General features: G+C 40.1%; 2 protein-coding genes across 5 annotated transcripts in view; one reads left to right on the top strand and one right to left on the bottom strand.

Moving 5' to 3' along the window:
- INTS14 (integrator complex subunit 14) overlaps nucleotides 1-8,321 on the top strand; it is a 35,013-nt gene extending 26,692 nt beyond the window's left edge. For all 3 annotated transcript variants that reach the window (XM_019948525.3, XM_019948522.3, XM_019948527.3), the window contains 3 exons: nucleotides 3,525-3,643; nucleotides 6,152-6,217; nucleotides 7,996-8,321. In XM_019948525.3, the coding sequence (XP_019804084.1) occupies nucleotides 3,525-3,643; nucleotides 6,152-6,217; nucleotides 7,996-8,247 (437 nt within the window). In that variant the 3' untranslated portion in view covers nucleotides 8,248-8,321. The remainder of the gene's footprint in view (nucleotides 1-3,524; nucleotides 3,644-6,151; nucleotides 6,218-7,995) is intronic.
- Nucleotides 8,322-9,607: 1,286 nt separating this feature from the next.
- The window catches only part of HACD3 (3-hydroxyacyl-CoA dehydratase 3), a 32,565-nt gene continuing 20,860 nt past the window's right edge, over nucleotides 9,608-21,312 (bottom strand). For both annotated transcript variants that reach the window (XM_019948490.3, XM_019948487.3), the window contains 5 exons: nucleotides 18,578-18,705; nucleotides 16,791-16,903; nucleotides 15,479-15,585; nucleotides 14,786-14,917; nucleotides 9,608-11,293 (listed from right to left, as the gene is read on the bottom strand). In XM_019948490.3, the coding sequence (XP_019804049.1) occupies nucleotides 11,217-11,293; nucleotides 14,786-14,917; nucleotides 15,479-15,585; nucleotides 16,791-16,903; nucleotides 18,578-18,705 (557 nt within the window). In that variant the 3' untranslated portion in view covers nucleotides 9,608-11,216. The remainder of the gene's footprint in view (nucleotides 11,294-14,785; nucleotides 14,918-15,478; nucleotides 15,586-16,790; nucleotides 16,904-18,577; nucleotides 18,706-21,312) is intronic.

The raw sequence follows: 21,312 nt of genomic DNA, 5'->3' as shown, positions 1-21,312 counted from the left end.
CTCTTACCGCTACCATCCCTCCCCACCCATCCACCCAAGAAGCACATTTTTCCCTTCCTCAATCCTTGCAGTGTGGTTATAGCGTTCTTTTGGGTAAATCAGTATTCCGTCCTTGCTAAGTGAAGTCAGTATTATTTACTACTAAGCTGTGTGGTGTACCACATCACATTTCCTTTGTTTTGCAGCTCTTCGTGGCCTACTCCAGATATTACTTTTTTTTTAAATTAGACATTTCTTTTTTCTAGCGGGTAAGATAAATGTATTCTAACTTCAATTAAAAGGAAAGCTCTCTTGGAAAGGCACTGATGTTCCTCAGAGGATGCAGGAAAGAGCTGGGCAGCCTGGCTGTAGGGGAGCCAGCAGCGGATGAGCGCAGCCCTCACTCTAGGCTGTCTCGCAGCCTTCCTCTACTTCTCTCTTCTTTTTTCTTGTTTTCCTTTGCTGTTTTCTGTGTACCTATCACTAATGCCTCCGTAAGTAAAATACATCCTTTACGTATTTTTTTGTCAGTTTCTTTCTTTTTTTTGCTTGGAGTCATCTCCCTCCCTCTTGTTTCATGAATGGACTGGTGGTTCTCTAGGCTGGTTGCATAGTTGTCATCCCGCGTCTTCCCTTCATAGCTCTTCCGTGGCTCTCCTGTTTCATGCATCCTCCTGAGAAAAGGGTACATGGGAAGTGAACATTTGAAATCTTGCATATGTGGAAGTGTCTGTATTTCATCCCTTACACTTGATTGATAGTGTGGTTGGATATTGAGTTCTAGGTTGGGAATCATTTTCCTTTAGAGTTTCGAAGCATCACTCTATTGTCTCTTCTGGCTTCCAGTGTCACTACTGAGAGTCTAGTGCCATGCTGACTGCCAGGGCTTTGACAGTAATCTCTGTTTCCTCTGCACACCTTGAGGCTCTTTTAGTGGCCCTAGCGTTCGAGATTTTCAGAATCATGTACCTAGTTTTTGGTCTCTTCACTCATTGGGCTGGGGACTCAGTGGGCCCTTCCATCTAGGAATTCATGTTCTTCATTCCTGGGAACACGAATATGTCTTTGATTTCTCCCCTGTTTGTATTCTCTGTTCTCCCTCTCTAGAACATATGTTTATGATTTGTGTGTGTGTGTGTGTGTGTGTGTAATTTTCTTATCATCCCCTACCCATTTTTTTCATTTTTTGTTGTACGTTCTGTAAAATAATCTTCAACTTTATCTTGCAACTGATTTTTTTTTAATTTCTGCTTTCATATTTATTATTTCTAAGATCTCTTGTTCTTTTTTCATAAATGTCTGCTAAGCCAGTTACCACATATAGGCTCCAAACAATTAGAGACAGTACAAGATAGGCTACGATTAGACGTTGAAATGTTTGGTACTGACACTGAGTGCTGTAGGATAAAAGGGACTAGAGAAATCACTGTCTACCAGAAAAATATGGGACAACTCCATGGAGAAAGTAGGATAGGATCTGGACCTAGAATTTAAGTAACTTTGGAAAGGTGAGGAACAGCAGTGTTGAGTAGGGGAAGTGTTGTCTTCGAAACCAGGCCCAGCTGAGTCCCTGGGAAATCTGAGCCTCAGTTTCCTCATCTTTAATGAGACTAATAATATCTACCCTCTAGGGTTGCTGTAAGGAGAGAAGTTGTATGTGTAAAGTATTTTGCACATAGTTGTAATTTAATAAATTCTATAAGTTCCTTGAGGCCTGAACAATACCTTCTGTAGCCACACTTCCTAGCACAGTGCTTGCTGCATAGTGAGGTCTTACTATAGATGATGAATGAGTACGTGAGGGAGGGAATAAATAAATGAGGAAAGGAGAGCATTCCAGACAGGGGGATAACAGGAACAGTGGCAGGGAAGTTGGAAATAAGCATGTGGCATGGGAAACAACTGTTGGGATCTTGGCCTGACTAGAAAGGTTTATGTATTGACAAGTATTTGTGGAAATGTCTGGAAAGCTGAGCCACTACTTATTGGAGTGCGTAGGAGGAGAGGGGACTGACAGAGATAGTATGAGGCCAGTATAAGGCATCTAAATTAATGACAAGATTGGGGTTAGAGGGCTTATGGGTCAGTTAGAGAAACTGGGCTAATTCCAGTTTTCAACATGAACATTTGAGCAAGGGATTTAAGCTCCCCAGACTTGTTGGGAAAATGATTCCTTCTTTGTCTACCCCAAATGATAATAAGGATAAAATGAGCCAGTAGATACAAGTATGCTTTGTAAGTTTGTGACAGAGTTTCAGTGACTTAGGAAATAGGTAGAAAAACAAAAAACCTTGTTTATCCACATGACTATAAAACCAACATGGCTTTAAATCCTTGGAAGCAATAAACTAGTAAGCCATAAGATGAGGTATGTTTCACCAAAAAGGTACTTCTTCCCTTGCTCCTTTTTTTTTTTTTTTTTTTGGCTGTGCAGGGTCTTCATTGCTGCACGTGGGCTTTCATTGCTGTGCAGGCCCCCAAGCAGAAGGGCGACTGAGCACCTCGGCCGCCCCAGCTTGCACCCGCCCACAGACTCAGGGCGGCACCAGAGGCCAACCCTGGGCCTTAAGCCCATCTCTGTCCTGCTTGCTTTTTGTTAATGTTGTTGGTTTTTTTAAGTTGGTTTTCATTTTTCTTTGTTTGGTCTTATTTTGTAAGAAACTATTTTATATATAGTAGACCCCGTGTGCAAGCAGGGGCCACTCTTCGTTGCGGTGTGGGCTTCTCCTTGCCGTGGCTTCTCTTGTTGCAGAGCACAGGCTCTAGGTGCATGGGCTTCAGTAGTTGTGGCACGCAGGCTCAGTAGTTGTGGCTCGTGGGCTCTAGAGCGCAGGCTCAGTAGTTGTGGCGCACAGGCTTAGTTGCCCCGCAGCATGTGGGATCTTCCCAGACCAGAGCTCGAACCCGTGTCCCCTGCATTGGCGGGCGGATTCTTAACCATTGGACCACTAGGGAAGTCCTTTCCCTTGCTCTTTTCCATAATTTGGCTATACGTAATTTTACTTTTAAATTTTCTCAATGCCTAGACCTATGTTGTCTAATCCAGTAGCCGCTCACCACAGAGGCTCTTTAAATTTAATTAAATAAAATTCAGTTCCTCTGTTACACTAGCCATGTGTCAAGGGTTCAGTGGTCACATGGGCTGTGGCTACCATTCCTCATCACAGAAAGTTCTGTTGGAGAGTGCTGGGCTAGGCTATATAGAATTGCAGTATATATATACATATATTTTTATATATACTTTAGTATTGTATGTACAACAATTTTATCCTCTCTGACCTTAATTTATAAAGCAGATAAGTGAAGCTTGTTTCTTTAAAAACATTAAGTTGTTTTTCACTTGTATGTGTCTCAGTTGATTGTTTAGTGTCGACATCAGTATTGAGAACAGGTTCCCCAACCTGACTGAAGTTAATGGATTTTCTTAATTAGGGAAGTAACAGGATATAGGAGATTGAATGATTCAAAGAGCTTCTAGCCTAATTGGAAATGTAATTGATTGTGTTTTGCCAGATGTCATTTCAAGAATGTCTTTTTCTTTTAAGATGCTAAAGAAAACCCTTATGGTGAGGATGATAATAAGAGCCCATTCCCCCTGCAGCCCAAAAACAAACGCAGTTATGCCCAGAATGTGACCGTGTGGATCAAACCCAGTGGCCTGCAGGTAACATTACCATTCACGTTGCTCTCCACTGGGGACAGGAGGAGGGATTCTGGCGGGCAGGCGGACATTTGATTTGATTTTCTTTTCCTTCGATACTTAGTAATTAATTTACTTCTAATGTTTGTCATTATTTCCAAAAAGGATTTGAGGTGGCCTACAGTAAAACACGTACATAGCAGGATCATTTTTTACAAAATTTAGAGCAATATGAAACGTAGAGGAAGAGGAGAGACAATTGTTTCAGGAAGCCAAGGCAAAATGATAATTGTATTTGAGCAATTTGGCTCTGAGCTTCCTGCTACCAAGGTCAAAAAAGAAACATGTTGTTTATATGGTTCTTCTTGTCTGATAAAAGGAAGCATGTCAGTTCTTCTAGAGAGACACATTTTTCTGGCATTAAATTTTAATGTAAAAGTTTTGACATGGTGAGTCATTGAATAACATTATGGGTGTTATCTTTAATAATAATTTTGAGAAAGCTGTAAAAATCTTCATGTGGTTATTTCTTCCATCCCCACGGGGTAAGCCAAAGCATTACCCTGTAGTGCCACAGAGACACTTTCATGGGAGGCTAAGATTATCTTGTTATCACGGTGTGCTGCTTTTAGTCAACATACTCAGTGACTTTCTTGTCCCATTAGTCATTTATACCTATTTTTTTTAACTCTTTATTTTATATTGGAGTATAGCTGATTAACAATGGTGTGCTAGTTTCAGGTGCACAGCAAAGGGACTCAGCCGTACATATACATGTATCTGTTCTCCCCCAAACTCCCCTCCCATCCAGGCTGCCACATAACATTGAGGAGAGTTCTCTGTGCTATACAGTAGGTCCTCGTTCGTTGGCCATTTTAAATATAGCAGTGTTATACCTATTTTTAAAAATCACTTTTTACTATCTGAGTGCCTTTTTTTTTTTCCTTTGTTCTTCCACGAGTCCAACCTAAGCCAAATGGGAAGAGGCAGTCAGGCCACCTGACCACAGAAGTAGCTTCTGTTGACGGCATAGTCTCTTCCAGCCCCCTTTTCAGGGAGACTGGACACATCCTGCTGTGGCTAAGGGGCCTCTTCCCTTTGTTGGAAATTCAAGTTCTCCCTCTTTCTTGCCATCACTGACCCCAACACTTCCCTGTCAGAAAGAGAGCTGAATTTTTCTAAAATTATTTTTTAAATTTTGTTTTGATCTGGGTGTATTGTTTCATTATGGTGAGGTGCACATAACAAAATTTACCATTTCAAATATTTTAAAGTTACAATTCGGTGGCATTTAGTACAATCACAGTGTTACACAGCCATCACCACTATCTAGTTCCAAAACATTTTCATCACCCCAAAAGGAAATCCTATGCCCACTAAACAAGTCACTCTTCCCCCAGCTCTTGTCAGCCACTAGTCTGCTTTCTGTCTATAAGGATTTGCCTGTTCTGGATATTTCATATAAACTGCATCATATTATACGTGGCCTTTGTGTTTGACTTCTTTTTTTTTTTTTTTTTTTTTTTCCAAGAGATGTTGGGAGTAGGAGTTTATTAATTAATTTATTTATTTTTGCTGTGTTGGGTCTTCGTTTCTGTGTGAGGGCTTTCTCTAATTGTGGCAAGTGGGGACCACTCTTCATCGCAGTGCACGGGCCTCTCACCATCGTGGCCTCTCTTGTTGCGGAGCACAGGCTCCAGACGCGCAGGCTCAGTAGTTGTGGCTCATGGGCCCAGCCGCTCCGCGGCATATGGGATCCTCCCAGACCAGGGCTTGAACCCGTGTCCCCTGCATTAGCAGGCAGATTCTCAACCACTGCGCCACCAGGGAAGCCCCTGTGTTTGACTTCTTTCAGTTAGCATAATGTTTTCAACGTTCATTCATGTTGTAGCATGTATCAGTACTTCTTTCCTTTTGATGGCTGAGTAATAGTCCATTGTATAAATAAACCACGTTTTGTTTATCCATTCATTCAGTTGGTGAACTTTTGAATTATTTCCACCTTTTGGCTATTATGAATAATGCTGCTATGAACATTTGCCAAATTTATTTTTTCTTTTGTTGCTCTGCTGTTGTCATGAAAAGAGTTTTATAGTTTTAGCTCTTACATTTAGGCCTCTGATCCATTTTGAGTCCATTTTTTGTATATGGTATGAAGTAAGAGTCCAACTTCACTTTTTTGCGGGTGGCTATCCAGTTATCCAAGCACCATTTGTTAAAGAGACTGTTCTTTCCCCCATTGGATGGTCTTGGTACCCTTGTCAAAAAGCAGTGGCCATAGATGTATGGGTTTACTGGGGGTGTTTTTGTGACAAGTTCATTATTATCACCAAGGGATTTATTATCATCAAGCCTTTTGAAGGAGGGAGATGCTTTACTAATGTTGAACAATGACATTAACTCAGAAGGGATCCTCATCTTGACATTGTAACTCTTTTCTCATTTTCATTTTTTTAATTTAAAGCCGTCCTTTTGTATTCTTTCCCTTTTTACCACAGAATTCTAATGTTGAATTCTTTTTACCCTCGATAGACAGATGTACAGAAGATTTTAAGAAATGCAAGGAAACTACCTGAAAAAACACAGACATTCTATAAGGTAAGACTATCAGAATTATAGGGAATGAGGGCGGGCCCTGGGATGTGTGCCAGAAACAAACAGTTCACAGTAGCGTAGGGTAACGTTGAACATGGACAGGGATTAGAAATGTATGGTTTGTTTGTGCCTTAGTTTTTTCATCAGTAAAGTCAGTAGAAGTGATAAGTCTGTTGCTGCCCTAAAATCCAGGAATCAGAAGTGTTTAAATGGCCTGGTTCTGTGCAGCGGGTCTTCTCTGCGTTGGTGCTGTTGTGAATGGCTGAGGGAAGGAGCTGCAAGGACCTGTGGGTCACAGCCCTTAAACCTCCTCACTGCTCCCATGTGGGTATCCAGTCTGACTCCAGGCAACCATTGTATGTGACTTCCAGGGATGGTGATTGCCCAGAACATTCTTACTGTACCAGAGGATCTGCTTCCAGGAATGACTTCTAAAATTGCACATTTACGAATTGCAAAAGGATGGCCCTCCAGAATCATACCTAGCTAATGCAGAACCATTGGTGGAATGAAGTTACAAGGGATGGGGTGGAGTTGAGGGGCATTTAAAGTCACTCCTTGCTTCTCCCCTGTCCTTCTGGTGTTTGGCTGAGATTAAATTAAGTGGCAGTGTGAGGTATGCTGTATTGGCAATTGTGTCCTAGCTTGCGAATCTTAAAATACGGTACACACAGCCAGCTCCAGGGTAGCATCTCTTCCAGAGAACATATGTGCTTTGTCTGGATGTTATCTTATTACCTTTATGTCTTCTAATTATGTAGCGAGCTGGTGAAATCAAGCAGAGTTCAACCAGAGAGCTGCCCAGCCCACCATGTCCCCCACTAACTGAAGCCCTAGGCCCTTGATGACCACTCCTTGGCTGTAGTCCCTGTCTCCCTGCAGAGCTGTCTATTCAGGGTGGCACACTTGTACTTCGGCCTTCTGAACTTTTCAGTTGTAAACAGATGATAGTAGAGAGGTGGTCAGAAAGCCCATTTCTCTTTTCTGGTTTTATATAACCTACAGGAAAGGGCCTCTACCAGATGGCTGTGTCAGCTCTTCCAGTGGGCGTGGAAGAGGTTATCCTCATTTTGTGCCACTGACACCCAGAGAGGCTACACACTTGCCCAGATCACACTGCTAAGTGATAGATGGGGCATTTCATATTTCTGTGCTTCCATCCACTACTCAACCTTTTGTGGTAATCTTTGGGGTCAGACCTACTGACTCCTCCAGTGCCTCCTCCAGACATGCTCATCGTCATTCAGTCTAAGGCTCCAGCCAGAGAGGCACCGGAGGGTAAGAGCCCTCTGAGGTTTGGGGCAAGCCTTTTCTGTACCTGAGTAATGGAGGAAAAGTATCCTCCATAGAGTTATGAGTACATGAAATGATGTATGCAAAGCATCTCACCATGTTTGGCCTAAGTGCTCATGCAGGAACGTGGAGAGACCTAGAGGGTATAATGCTAAATGAGATACCTCAGATCAGGAGGATGTCATTTCTATGCAGAATCTACAAAGTACCTCACCATGTTTGGCCTAAGTGCTCATGAACTGTGGTGAGGATGACCTGAGTTTCAGTCACCTGTGTCTTCCTTAGCTTTCTGATCACCTGCAGAGGAACCACTTCCCAGTCATGTCATCACACTCTCTTGTTATTGGCATCTCTGTACAAGCATTTGTTCTCATATAAAAATGCTCATTTAAGATTGGGAATCAAGGAGAACTTATACTAAGCTGAGTACTTACAAAGTATGTGATGAGGAGAACACATTTCAGGAACATTGGTGTCTTTTGTTTTAGGAGCTGAACCGTTTACGAAAGGCTGCCTTGGCCTTTGGTTTCCTGGACCTGCTCAAAGGGGTGGCTGACATGCTAGAAAGGGAGTGCACGCTGCTGCCTGACACAGCTCACCCCGATGCTGCGTTCCAGCTGACTCACGCCGCCCAGCAACTCAAGCTGGCCAGTACTGGCACCTCTGAGTACGCCGGGTACGACCACAACATCACACCTTTGCAGACAGACTTCTCTGGGAGCAGCGCTGAAAGAATGTGAAGCTGACTTCATTCTTTTTTCAAGTGAAAATAATTTAGGATAAAAACTTTTCTGGTCTGTTCACCTCTGCAGCAGCTACCCGAACACCTTCTCAAGGCTGCCTCAGAAGCACCACTTGCAGGTTTGACTCTGCTACTCTGAGAAGGGTTCTGCAGGGTGGGCAGCTGCTCGGGCTTTGACCTTAGCTTTCTGGAGCTCAGTCTTTAAAACCAAAAGACAACTGTTGCTCCCACAATGGGCACCTCTCCTGAGAAGCCTGAAGGACTGACAAGCGTAGAGCCCACTCCACCTTCCTCGGGCACCCTAACAACCTGGGTTCTCTGTTCCTGAAATGCCCTTTACTCTTCTCCTCTCCCAGCCACAGGGACATTTTCAGGTACCTAAGATTGGGAGAGGAGACTTGCTAAGTACAAGCCCAACATCACTAAGTTTCAGAATTTCCTTAGAACTTGGGCAAAAGGTCGGTGGTAACCCTTAGGTGCTTTTGGCATATCTTGAGATACAAACTTTTAGACAGCAACCATAAATGTATAAAATGATTCTTGTTTTTTCAAATTTTTTTTAATGAAAATAAAATATTTGATTTTCTATAAAATGGTTGCACTGGGAAATTTTTAATGGGTCTTTTTGCCTTTTGCTCTGTCCTATAACCTAAGTATAATTTTAACCTCCTAAGTAGCATAGATTCATCAATCTTGAAGGTTCCTTGGGTTCCATACTGACTTCCTTGTTTCTGACACTGGTTAGGCCTCACTGCTTCACTGCCTAAGCCAGGTTCCATCCAGGTAGATTCTGGTATCACTGTAGTCAGTTATGGTTCCAGTTCATGAGCTAGCTTCATGACCTTAGGCAAGTCATCTAACTTCTCCAGGCTTTGTTTACATCATCAATGCTTTTCAGATTGTTCTGTAAACCTCCTAAGGAATGGCTGCTTCAACCCAAGCAAACATGTTTTATTTAACATGCTGAATTGCTATATAGGCATACCTCGGAGGTTTTGCAGGTTTGCCTCCAGGCCACCGCAGTGAAGCATATATTTCACTAAAGTGAGTCACACGAATTTCTTGGTTTCCCAGTATATAAAAATGTTATGTTTACACTATACTGTAGTCTATTAAGTGTGCAATAGCATTCTAAAATAAAAGGTATATACCTTGATTTTAAAATATTTACTGCTAAAAAATGCTATCCATCATCTGACAACACAGGGTTGCCACAGATCTTCAATTTCTAAAAAATGCAAGTATCTGTGAAGTGCAATAAAGCGAGGTATGCCTATAAAATATTTTTTCTAAACAAAGGAATTTATCACTAACAATTTGGAAACCATTAGACTAAATGATCTTTAAACACAAGTTACTAAGATTTTAATTGTAAATGTTTAATAGAAATACACAATCTTTAGCTTTCTCAGACAGCAATAAAGGGGTTTATAACAATCAGTCACTAAGAATACAAGATTCTACCACAAAGATACAGCATAATCTGCTGTAAAGCTGATCTGCCCAATTACACATAGAAAGTCAGTTGAAAGAACACCAGAAATTAATACAAACAAATGTTGACAGAAGTTGCAGACATGCAAAATATCCTTCAGTGCAATGAACTTGTAAAAATATCAACCAGCCTATGCTAATCAGATGTTTTTACTTAGGTCAAACCAAGTTTCCATCTTGGGCCCAGAGAAATAGCATAACCCACTGAGTCCCCTTTCCCCCAGGAACAATGGGAATGGCAGAACAGAAAGAGTCAGCATACCTCAAATTCTTATATACAAACATTACTTGGTTTACTTGGAATGTATTAGGGGAAACTGATGTTTTCGACAATGGCCAAATCATAGTGTCTAGATTTTTTTCAGTTCCTCTGTTGGTGGATTTCCTGCCAGGAATTGTTAAAGGTTCAGCTGGTGGTTCTCCAGCCAAAGTTCTCACTTTGTTTTCACTGTCCTACTGCAGACAGGCGAAACAACAGCAAAATAAAAAGCAGGTGTTTTTGAGGCCTATTCAAAAACAGTTCCACCAACTCACTCTGACACAAGTAAATGGACTCAGTCAATGCAGGGGAAGGAACACTGAGTTTTTTATGTCTGTGCACAGCCTAAGACAGTTTCATAGGTATTTTTACTTGGCCTACTCTGATGTTTCCAGTTTGCCACAGGCTGCATGGCCAGTTTGACCCTTTTGATCCCTGTAGCACCATTTGCATTTGGAACTCTTATAATCTCATTGTTTTCTAACTAATGTTTCATCTTTCGTGTTGAAAATAGTTCTGATTTAGCTAGGAATGAAGTAAATGATCATGGTGTTCCAAGGTTCTGACTGGTTTCTCTCAAATCACCCTGGGCCTCTCCAGTGCCCACGCAGGTTAAGATGTTGTTAGAGAGATTCAGAGGTAATATGTGTCCTCCAGCCCTACTCGGACTCAGAAATGTTTTATCAATGACTGAGTAAAACTCGATTTCCAGAAAAATCAATGCCAACCCACTTAACAAGTAGCCCCTTGGGTACAGAATATATTAGGTCCTTGTCTGAGTCACTTTCACAGCCTCCTACACAGCAACGTAGTCTTGCTTTTTTTTTTTCCACAAGCAATAGCTGAAAAGAACAATTCCCAGCTATAAGAATGGCCAGTAGCTGGTAGCATCAGGGCACTGAAGAAGTATCTCTGGCCTGTGTGAAACAGACTGACTGGACATGGAGTGGGTGGGGGTAGGGCTGAGTCTTTTGCTGTCATTAACAGAATACACAGGAATGAACCTGTCATCAGGTATCAGTAATCCATGTCATGCAAGTACTACACTAAGATAATACAGTAAATTCAGGAATGTTACTGGGGAAAAAGGAAGATAGCCTCACTGAGAATTTAATCATTTAACTTTAAAAAAACTTTTACATCAGTACAAGAAGGTAAAACTAAGAATTATAGATTAGGCTCAAACTGGCAAGAAGTCATCTAAATCTCTCTTTTTAGTGGATCTTTTTCTTTTTTTGTCCAAAGCGCCGCCTGCGCTGTTTATAAAGATGACGGAAATTTATGTATAATCCTGAAAAAGAAAAGAGGCCAATTAGAAATGAGAATCTTTGTCTCTGTTTATAAGCAGAAGCTCTTGGGGCAGGACAGTCCCTAGTTGTCTGTTTTTCATATCCCACAGCCCTGTGCTTACTGCAGTTGCTCAGGAAGTACAACTTAGAACAAATATTAATAATGCACTAGAGACAATTCAATTTTCCCCCAGTGGGTTCTACAATTTAATTTTCTCCCATATTTTACTACGAAAAATTTCAAATATACAGAAGATTAAACCATTGTACAGTGAATACCACCTAGATTTAAACTTTAACTTTTTTACATTTATCACATACCCATTCCCATCTCATTCTTTATGTATTTCAATGTAAGCTGCAGACATCAGTACACTTCACCCCTAAAAATTTCATTAATTAGAGTTCAGTATTCTTTTTTTTCCTTTCTTTTAAAGTAGGATTTATATAAAATGAAATACACAAATCTGAAACAGAGAACCTAATTTTTAATTCAAGGCTATGCAATAATATGTATTAAGCAATAGCCTAAAAGGTATGAGACACTTTTCTAGGAAGCACACAATTCAGTGAACTAGAAAAACACAGGATTTAAGAGCCAGAAGAAAATTTCAATCCTACGTGATCACTGAGTAGTTCTGCAGCTTAGTCTCACCTCAGTTTTCTCACTGTACAACAGGGTTAAAAACGCTTATTTTACAGCCATTGTGAGAGAACGTATGTTTGATCCATACACAAATATAACAGGTTGTTATACTGCTTCTAAATTAGGTAGATTTAGGATTTATTTCATTCTGAAGAATAAGAACAACTACATATTCATTGTAGGCAAACTATGAATACAGAACCTTGTAAGTTAGAATACGCAATAGCTTAAACAACACAAGGAAAAGCCACTAGGGTTAGTGCACATTAAAATACATCTACCTGGGACTTCTCTGGTGGTCCAGTGGTTACAACTCTGCGCTCCCAATGCAGGGGGCCCAGGTTCGATCCCTGGTCAGGGAACTAGATCCTGCATGCCACAACTAAGAGCCTGCATGCCACAACTAATACATGCCACAACTAAAGATCCTGCATGCGGCAACAAAGATCCTGCATGCCGCAACTAAGACCTGGTGCAGCCAAATAAATATTTTTTAAAATAAATAAAATACGTCTACCCTTCTAGCTTTTTTAGTAAAATATTTTAAGGGTCTTTCCAACACTTATTCCTTTTTAACACTTTCAGTAGGCCCACCTCATGGAGCCTAATTACAGTAGTACTAGATTTATCCAGTAATAGAGGTAAAGAGCTCTTTTAATGAGTGCATTTTCCAAATTGAAGCTTACTCCCTTAAAGCGCCAAACGTTTTAATATTTTTGGTGTGAAATCTTTCTGAAATGGAAAAGAAGAACAAATGGAATAAAATTTAACCTTTGGCAGATGACCTGCCCCCATAGTGTATATTATTTAACTGCACTTCTGCCATGTGCTGATTCCGAGGGGCTCCTAAAGGGTGTAGGTCTCTTCTCCCCCACTTCTAAATGACCAAGATCGGGAATTCCCTGGTGGTCCAGTGGTTAGGACTCCGCGCTTTCACTGCCAAGGGCCCGGGTTCAATCCCTGGTTGGGGAACTAAGATCCCACAAGCCGCATGGTGCGGATAAATAAATAACCAAGATCACTGGGCTTTCCAACTTCTTGGGTTTACTTTTTGTGGTCTCCCTCTCAGTCTGGGGAAGCCAGCCTCCAAGCTGGTCCCCAATAATCCCTACCTCCTGGTATGTCATACCCTTGTGTAGTCCCCTCCCACATTATACAAGGTTGATCTGTATAAGAAAGAGAATACAGCAAAAGTGATAGTATGTCGGGGCTTCCCTGGTGGCACTAGTGGTTAAGAATCCACCTGCCAATGCAGGGGACATGGGTTTGAGCCCTGGTTCGGGAAGATCCCACATGCTGAGGAGCAACAAAGCCCCCGTGCGCCACAACTACTGAGCCTGTGCTCTAGAGCCTGGATGCCACAACTACTGAAGCCCGCGTGCCTAGAGCCCGTGCTCCGCAACAAGAGAAGCCACCGCAATGAGAAGCCCGCGCACCGCAACAAAGAGTAGCCCCTGCTCGCCACAACTAGAGAAAGCCCATGTGCAGCAACAAAGACCCAACACAGCCATCAAATAAATAAATAAATAAATCTTTTTAAAAAAAAGTGATAGTATGTCACTTCTGAGTTTAGGTTATAAAAAGCAGTGTGGACATGATAGAAGTGCTAATTATCACTATAATGGCAATCTTATTACAATTGATAAATGTATCAAATCAACATGTTATACCTTAAAGTTATACAATGTTTTATGTCAAATATATTTCAATAATAAATAAATTTTTTAAAGGCAAAAAAAAAAAAAAGGCAGTGTGGCTTCTGCTTTCTTCCAGATCACTTGCTTTGGGGAGAAGCCACGTCATGAGCATCCACGTGGAAAAGTACTATGGCAGGAAACTGAAGCCTCCTGTCCACAGCTACATAAGCGAGCTTGCAGCAGATCCTCCAGCCCCAGTCAAGTGTGCAGAAACTGTAGGCCCAGCTGAGCTGACAGCTTGACGAAACCTCATGAGCGTCCCTGAGCCAGGGCCACCCAGCTAGCCTACTTCCTGACTCTCAGGATACACGCGAGATAATAAATGTTTTCTGTCTTAAGCTGCTAAGTTTTGGGGTAATTTGTTACACAGAAAAAGATAACCAGTATACTATCTGCTGTCACATCCTTCTGTTGCCAGGAGACCATAGAGCCATACTTCAAGGCCACCTCAAGACTTTTGTGAAATACAACAGGGAGAAATATATGTAAGTATATTAAAATGTGTTAGAACTTTATCTAAAGTAAACAATCCTCATAATTAGGAAGGCTTTTAAATCTCTCATATTTGCAATAACACAGGTTTACTTCTCTTTCCCTTCTTTTAGTGCTTAGTTTTTATGAGTTAAGGCAAAACTTTATGGTTTTATATTAAAATTAATAAATAAGCAACGCTTTACATGAGGAGTGGGGGGCTTTCCTATTGTTAGGTAGAAGCCTTCTGACGTGTCCTGGCTGCTCAGAGGCCTTTACTGCCTTCCCTCCTTGCTGCCAACTTTATCACCACCTCTGTAATAATTCCTCTGGATAAGGGATCTGCTACTGAAATTAGCAGAAGTAAAATGAGCTTTTTATTCATTTTTTATTAAGTTTTAAAAGAGCTGCTTACATTGTTTTAAACATGAAGTATGGTGAAGTCCCAATGACCTAGAGCATTTCAAGAAGATAACTCACTCACTGGTGATGTGGGAAGAAATACTTCCACACATAGCATATTCTCCTACTGGGTCTATTTGGCAAAGTAATCGTCCTCTAACTTATCTCTACTCTTTTGAAAGTAAGAATACTAATAAGGATTTTTAAAACTCTGAATCATTTAACTCTACCTTCTAAGAAGTAACAGAAAAAAGGTCTATTACAGAGCCAATACTTACCTAAAAATAATATTATAAGATAAATCTGAAGAAAAAAGGAAAATCTAACTTTGATTTTCACTGGATATGGCAATGTGAAGCTGAATCTTCCTGTTTCATTAAATATTGGAATGGACTGGATCACTGAGACGGCTGAAAAGCAGAAACAAGAACGTTTTAGAAGCAAATGAAATACAGTCACATCTACTGATAGAAACTTCTAACCCCTCAAAGTTTCTGGGTTTGTTGAAAATGCTCCTTCCTCCTCTCTTTGTACAATGGGCTCATGTCTCTTTTTTTTCCCCCTAGCCTTCCTAGGAAATAAACCTCCAAGCTGACAACAAGGATAAATGAGGAACGGTCATCTGATAGCACTGGGCTTCCTATTCCATAAAATGAAGAGAAAAATCCCTGACTCACTCACTAGGTGTTTGTCGTAATAAAATGAAGTCATCAATAAGAACTTGCTTTCGAAAATTTAAAGTACCATATAAATAGGAAGCATGCAGTGCATGACCACCCAGCTTCCAAACCTTAACAAAATGAGCTACTTCCTTGGAACAGTCTAGATACCAGGAGTCATGTGGAAGGAAGCCACTAGAAAGAAATTCTTGAAAAGTTCAACACCCATATTTCAGACTAAGGCTGGCAGAGGAAGAAAGATCTGGCCACCCCTTGGAATTAAGGTATAAAACCTAGAGTTCCTGAAAGTACCTTCTGCCAAACATCCCAGAGGATACAGGGGAATCCACATAGTGTAACGAAGCCATGTGAGCACCTTCCAATCCATGTCAATGCAGGAAAGCATGTAGAAGGGGTACCTATTGAAAATAAGGAATTAACATGTTAAAAGCCACTGAATGCAACCCTAGAACGTCATTCAACAATAATTTCACAATTAGCCACACATGGCTTCTTCTTAGCAGAATTATAAACTCCCATCATGCTCCTCCTCCAATCTTCAAAGGATATGAATTCTCAATAACGGCAGACTAAGTTTAGGTCTCAAAGGAACCCTCTATGAAAAGGTTCAGTATATAGAACAGATGCTCAGAAGCATTTTGGCTTTATTCCTAGTTGATCTACATTCCAAGTAGGTAAAGATGACAGATACTTTGACAGACACTTTATCGCTGCATAAATGAACATTACCAAAATTAAAGTATACAAAAGACCTCTAATCTATAATCAGGAATACTCTATTTAAAAAGAGATAACATAAAAAAAAGTTGCTTCCTCCCGAACAGTAAAAGTTAATATTAAGTACCTATAATCTCTTTCGCCTTTGTGTTAAGTAAATTAGAGGGTATACTGGGTGCCATGGGATACAGACTCCATTTAAACACAATCTAGGACTGCTGATGTCTTTTCTCCCTCTTAACTGTCAACTTTACCAAAATACCACCAAACCTAGAGCTGAGAAGTCAATCTGCAAAACCAACCCTCCACTTGACTGAAAAGGGAAGAAGTATGGAGTGTGTATAGTCTGGTAAAGAAGAACACATCTACTTTAATTGGATCTTTTTTTTTTTTTTTAAAGATATTTCTTCTATTGACAACTGAGAATGGCAAGAATCAGATAAGAGGTCAATTCAAACTTCAGTAATCTTGTAGTAAAAGATTCATTTCTATCATCCCTTCTCGAAGGCTAGTCTTTACTACTTCCATCCAACCTGGGATGCTCCTTCAGCCCCATGTTTCTTCAGCCCTTTCAAGAATTTTTCCATGTGAATGAGTGCTCTCTTTCCAACAAGACAGCAAGATCCTGAAGGGTAAGATCCTTTCATTTCTCTGGATCTCTCCCTCTGCTCTCCAGTGCCCAGGCTGGTATTATGATCCATTGATTGTTTAAAAAAAAAAAACTGCCTCACCTTTACAGAGCACACAGATGCAGGTAGAACTCTCCACACATAGAACCTTTATCTCAAATCAAATGAGACTCTGGATAAGACAGCAACTCCCTCAAGAAGAGAGGTGCTCCAGAGTGGGAGAAGCACTCAAACACCATCCTGGCATTTCTACCCACCTCAAAATTTCAGCTGTGCTCCATATATAAAACACAAAGAAAACCACAGCTTTGTTTTGCATTTCTTCCATGGTGCCAAAGATGATAAACAAAATGAAGTTTCTTCCAAGAAGCTATTAAAAGGACCCAAAAGAGAGAAAGAAGTTTTAAAATATATTTTCAAAAAACAACATATAAATGTATTATCTGAAACGTAACCCCACTAAATTCAAGGTAAATAGAAAAAGACTGAGAAAACTTAGAACAAGTTTAAGTACCCAAGCCAGTATTTGTGGACGTGTGTGTGTGTGTGTGTGTATTACACACGTTCAAACACAGTTTAAAGAATACTGCCAAGTGAACATCTGCGTCTGCATAACACAAGTTAAGAAACAGAACGTTACCAGTGTGGCACACCCCCTCCCTCCCCGTAGTAAGTAACTACTATCTTTTTTTTTTTAATATTTATTTATTTTTGGCTGCTTTGGGTCTTAGTTGCAGCATGCGGGATCTTTCGTTGAGGCATGCAGGCTTCTCTCTAGTTGTGGCGCGCGGGCTTAGTTGCCCCAGGGCATGTGGGATCTTAGTTCCCTGACCAGGGATCGAAACTGCGTCCCCTGTATTGGAAGGCAGATTCTTAACCACTGGACCACCAGGGAAGTCCCAGAAACTACTATCTTGTGTTAACCATTCCACTGCTTGTCTTTATAGTTTTACTACTTATGTATGTATTCCTCAACAGTATATTGTTTCATTTTGCTTGATTTTAAACTTTCTGAAATCATACTCTATGTATTATACTCTGACTTGCTTCTTACTCAATGTGACATTCCCAAGATTCAACCATGTTGGCGCATGTGGTATTGCCCAACTCCAAAAGGCTTCACTCACATTGTATTCTACACGAATGGCATGCACTGGAGGCATGTGATGTGATGACACCGAACCTATCTTGCCCTAGAAATTCTACCATGATGCTTATTTGTATCAGTCTTTGATATAAAAAAATATTATTCCATATTAGTGGGTCACTCACTATCCGCTTTTATTTTTTTGAACTAAACAAAACAACCTCTTTCCAAGGACAGAAAACCAAGAAATAACAAGGCTATTGTATTAACACCCTTTACCATGCAAGTGATACTATCAGAACACCAGAGCTGATATGCCAGAAAAGGGCTGAACTATAAAAACAGCATCCAGAAGAGACTAGCCAAGTCACCTGATTCCCCCTGAGTCTGGGTTGGTTGTATCTAAGAATGTGTAACTGCATATAGTTAGGGAACAAGGCAAGGAAGCCAAAAGACTTTGATGTCCCATTCCTGAGAGCAATCTTCCAAATATTAGGAAACAACCTAGATGTACTGGGGGTGGGGGGGAACTCCCCACATGAGTCAGAAGAGCCACTTTCATACATGGAAGAAAGTCCAAAGTGAAGAGAGTTCCCAGGTATTACACCACCTTCATTGACCTGAGGTGGTAGGAGACCAGGCACACCCCTATCTAAGAAGAGGTTAGGGTTTTCCACTCCTGCCTGAGAATCAAGCTTCCCTAGTTTTAAAGCTCTTTTTATAACTTTGTGATATCACGAAGATATTATAAACAATAAAATAGGCCTGAAATGGCAAAAGTCTATTTTAAAAAATATCCCTCAGGTTTCACATTTTCCAACCTGTTCAGATAAAACAATGCTATTCCTGTGCAAATAGGTATTTTTACTAACTGAGACTTCCCAGCAAAGTGTGGATACCTACTAAATAAACATTGAAACCTTTCATTCCCCACCCTCGAGCTCAACTGTTCAATACCTGGAAAAGAGAAGGTATCACTGGTGACTTAGTGACTCCAATTGCTGCATTGATAGCTTCCACAACTGCCAGCATCTGGCAGAAATACATCATGTCAGCCACGGTGTGAAACGTGTCATAAAAGGACTCTATGGGACAAATACACATTAAGGGTAAATCAACTGGCAAACTCCAACAGAAGTATTTTGCGAACTAGATAACTCTTTACACGAAAGGAATTTTAGGAAAAGTATAATAAACATCCAGTCAGAGTCAAGTTCACTATTCACCCCTCCATGGGCCTGAATAGTAAATTCTGCTGTTTACCAGAAAGTTAACACATAAACCCTGTATGCCCTTCTCAGTTTTAAAAGGCAAGAAAAGACACATACCTAGACTTCACTCAGTTATTATATGCTGAAAAATCTATGTATCAAAGCACAATGATAATTCTTTTCAGATCCATTATCTCATTTATACATGTATCAACTGCAACCTAGCCTTTTAAAGTCTCAAAAACTGTACAATCAAATAAATGGGGTCTTCCCTGGTGGCGCAGTGGTTGAGAGTCCACCTACCAATGCAGGGGACATGGGTTCGTGCCGCGGTCTGGGAAGATCCCACATGCCGGGGAGCAGCTGGGCCCATGAGCCATGGCCGCTGAGCCTGCGCGTCCGGAGCCTGTGCTCCACAATGGGAGAGGCCACAACAGTGAGAGGCCCGCGTACCACAAAAAAAAAACAAAACAAAACAAAAAAGAAATGGTATAAACCTAAGAGTATGGAAAGTTTGAGTAAACCATAGTATATCTATTTCATGGAATATTATATAACAATTTAAATGATAGTTATTCCTTATATGAGGACAACAAATGTGGTATCAATTTGGAGTGCTCCATAATTTAATATCCTTCACTTTTCATACTGATCCTCACTTGACATCCTGCATTCGTACATTCCTCTTTGCAGTGTTTCTCAGCCAGGGCACCACTGACATTTTGGGCAAGACAATTCTTTGTCCTGCACATTGTAGAAGGTTTAGGATTCTTGCCTCTCTGCCTGTTAAAGTAGTGCCTCTAAGAAATGGCAGAGTTAGGCACCTTACCAACAAAGATGACACTGCAGACACCTCAAAAGAATACAGTTTAAATATCAAATGAATAAAACAAGCCTCTTGCAAAAACTAAAAAACTCTCTAATATTCTCACGAAAATGATCCACTTTACAATCCTGCTACAAAGTCAAACGCAAAAAAATGAAGAATGGTATATAGTGTTATTGCATAATTTTGCTGGAAAAATTCCACCAATAAGTAACTTCAAAATTTGACCAATTCTTTTCTTTGAGGAAGTAATGCAAAATTACAATTTAAATTTTTCTATATATAAGATAAAAAATTTATTCATAATTTTAAATGTCCCTTGTCAAGACAAAATCCCAATCAAATCTTTTTGTTGTCATTTACAATGAAATTCTGGTATCCTTTTTCAGGGGATTCACTTATTAATTTCTTGGACAAATTATCTTTGAAAAATGAGGTTCTCCATTACTTTGAACTAGAAAGTTGTGACTTAAGATTCAGCATATGGTAAATAAAAATAAGATCGTGTTGCTTTGCCTCTGATTTTACGGGAAATTCATCCTGTTTCAATTCAGGAATAGAAATCTGATTTCTAAAATGACTTATAAAGAATATTAATAACATTAACATGCTTATAATACTTTTTTAAAAACAAGATGCAAAATTGTACACACAGTATGACTATAATTTTTAACTGCAGGAGAAAAAAAAGACTAAAAGGAAACATATGGAAATATTAACAGTGATGGACAATGGCTTATTCACCTCCCCTTCCATCCCACCGCACCTCCTCTCTGGTTTTCTCCCATTTTCCAAACGTTCGTAAATCAGCCCAATTAATTTTATGATTCGAAAAAACTTTTTAGAAGTTCTAAAAGGCACTCATATGTTAATGGATATAGATTTAAATAGTGGTACTATAAAATAGTATACTCTTTCTGGGCAGTATAAATCAAAATCCTTAAAAGCAATCTGCCCCTAACACATTGTAAAGCAACTATACTCCAATAAAAATTCATTTTAAATAAATAAATAAGATAAAATAAAAATAATCTGCCCTTTAATCTCGTAATTCCACTTTAGGAACTGTTCCTATGAAAGTTATATGGGTTTAGAAAGATATACAACAAGGTGCCAAGAATCTGTTGCTCTGATAGATGGGATTATGGTAGGGCTTTTGTTTTGTTTTATTTAAGTCTTTAATTATTAACACATTTTTATAATTAGAAAAATTTTTTAATTTATTTAATAAAGAAGTATTAATAGAGAGAGGCAACAGTTTCTACATAAGCCTAAGAGTTTGCTATTTCCTTAGCATGAGAAGTTTAGCACATACCTGTTTACGTGAAAAAAACAAGTACATGTGTAGAATCTGCCATTCACCAACATCCTTTATTCAAAAAGAGATAATTGCAAAGGGCAAACTATGACCCTGGGTACCAGGCCCAGGTCCTTATTACACCTTTGAGGACTGATAAGAGAAGAATTACACCAGCAGCTCCATTCCAGCAGGTGGTTTAGGAAGGGGCTCAGAACCAAAATAGAAATTACAAATCCAGGCAGCTTAAACACATGACCCAGATAACTTAGCAGCTTTTGGAGTGGATCCCCTAACAGCTAGCAGGCTTGAACATTCAGAATCGATCCAACTATGTTAGGTTAAATAAATAATTTAT

Source organism: Tursiops truncatus, chromosome 2 (assembly GCF_011762595.2).
Source record: "Tursiops truncatus isolate mTurTru1 chromosome 2, mTurTru1.mat.Y, whole genome shotgun sequence".
Lineage (NCBI taxonomy): Eukaryota > Metazoa > Chordata > Mammalia > Artiodactyla > Delphinidae > Tursiops > Tursiops truncatus.
The sequence above is the reverse complement of the archived record's forward strand: the minus strand, read 5'-3'. Positions and strand labels throughout refer to the sequence as shown.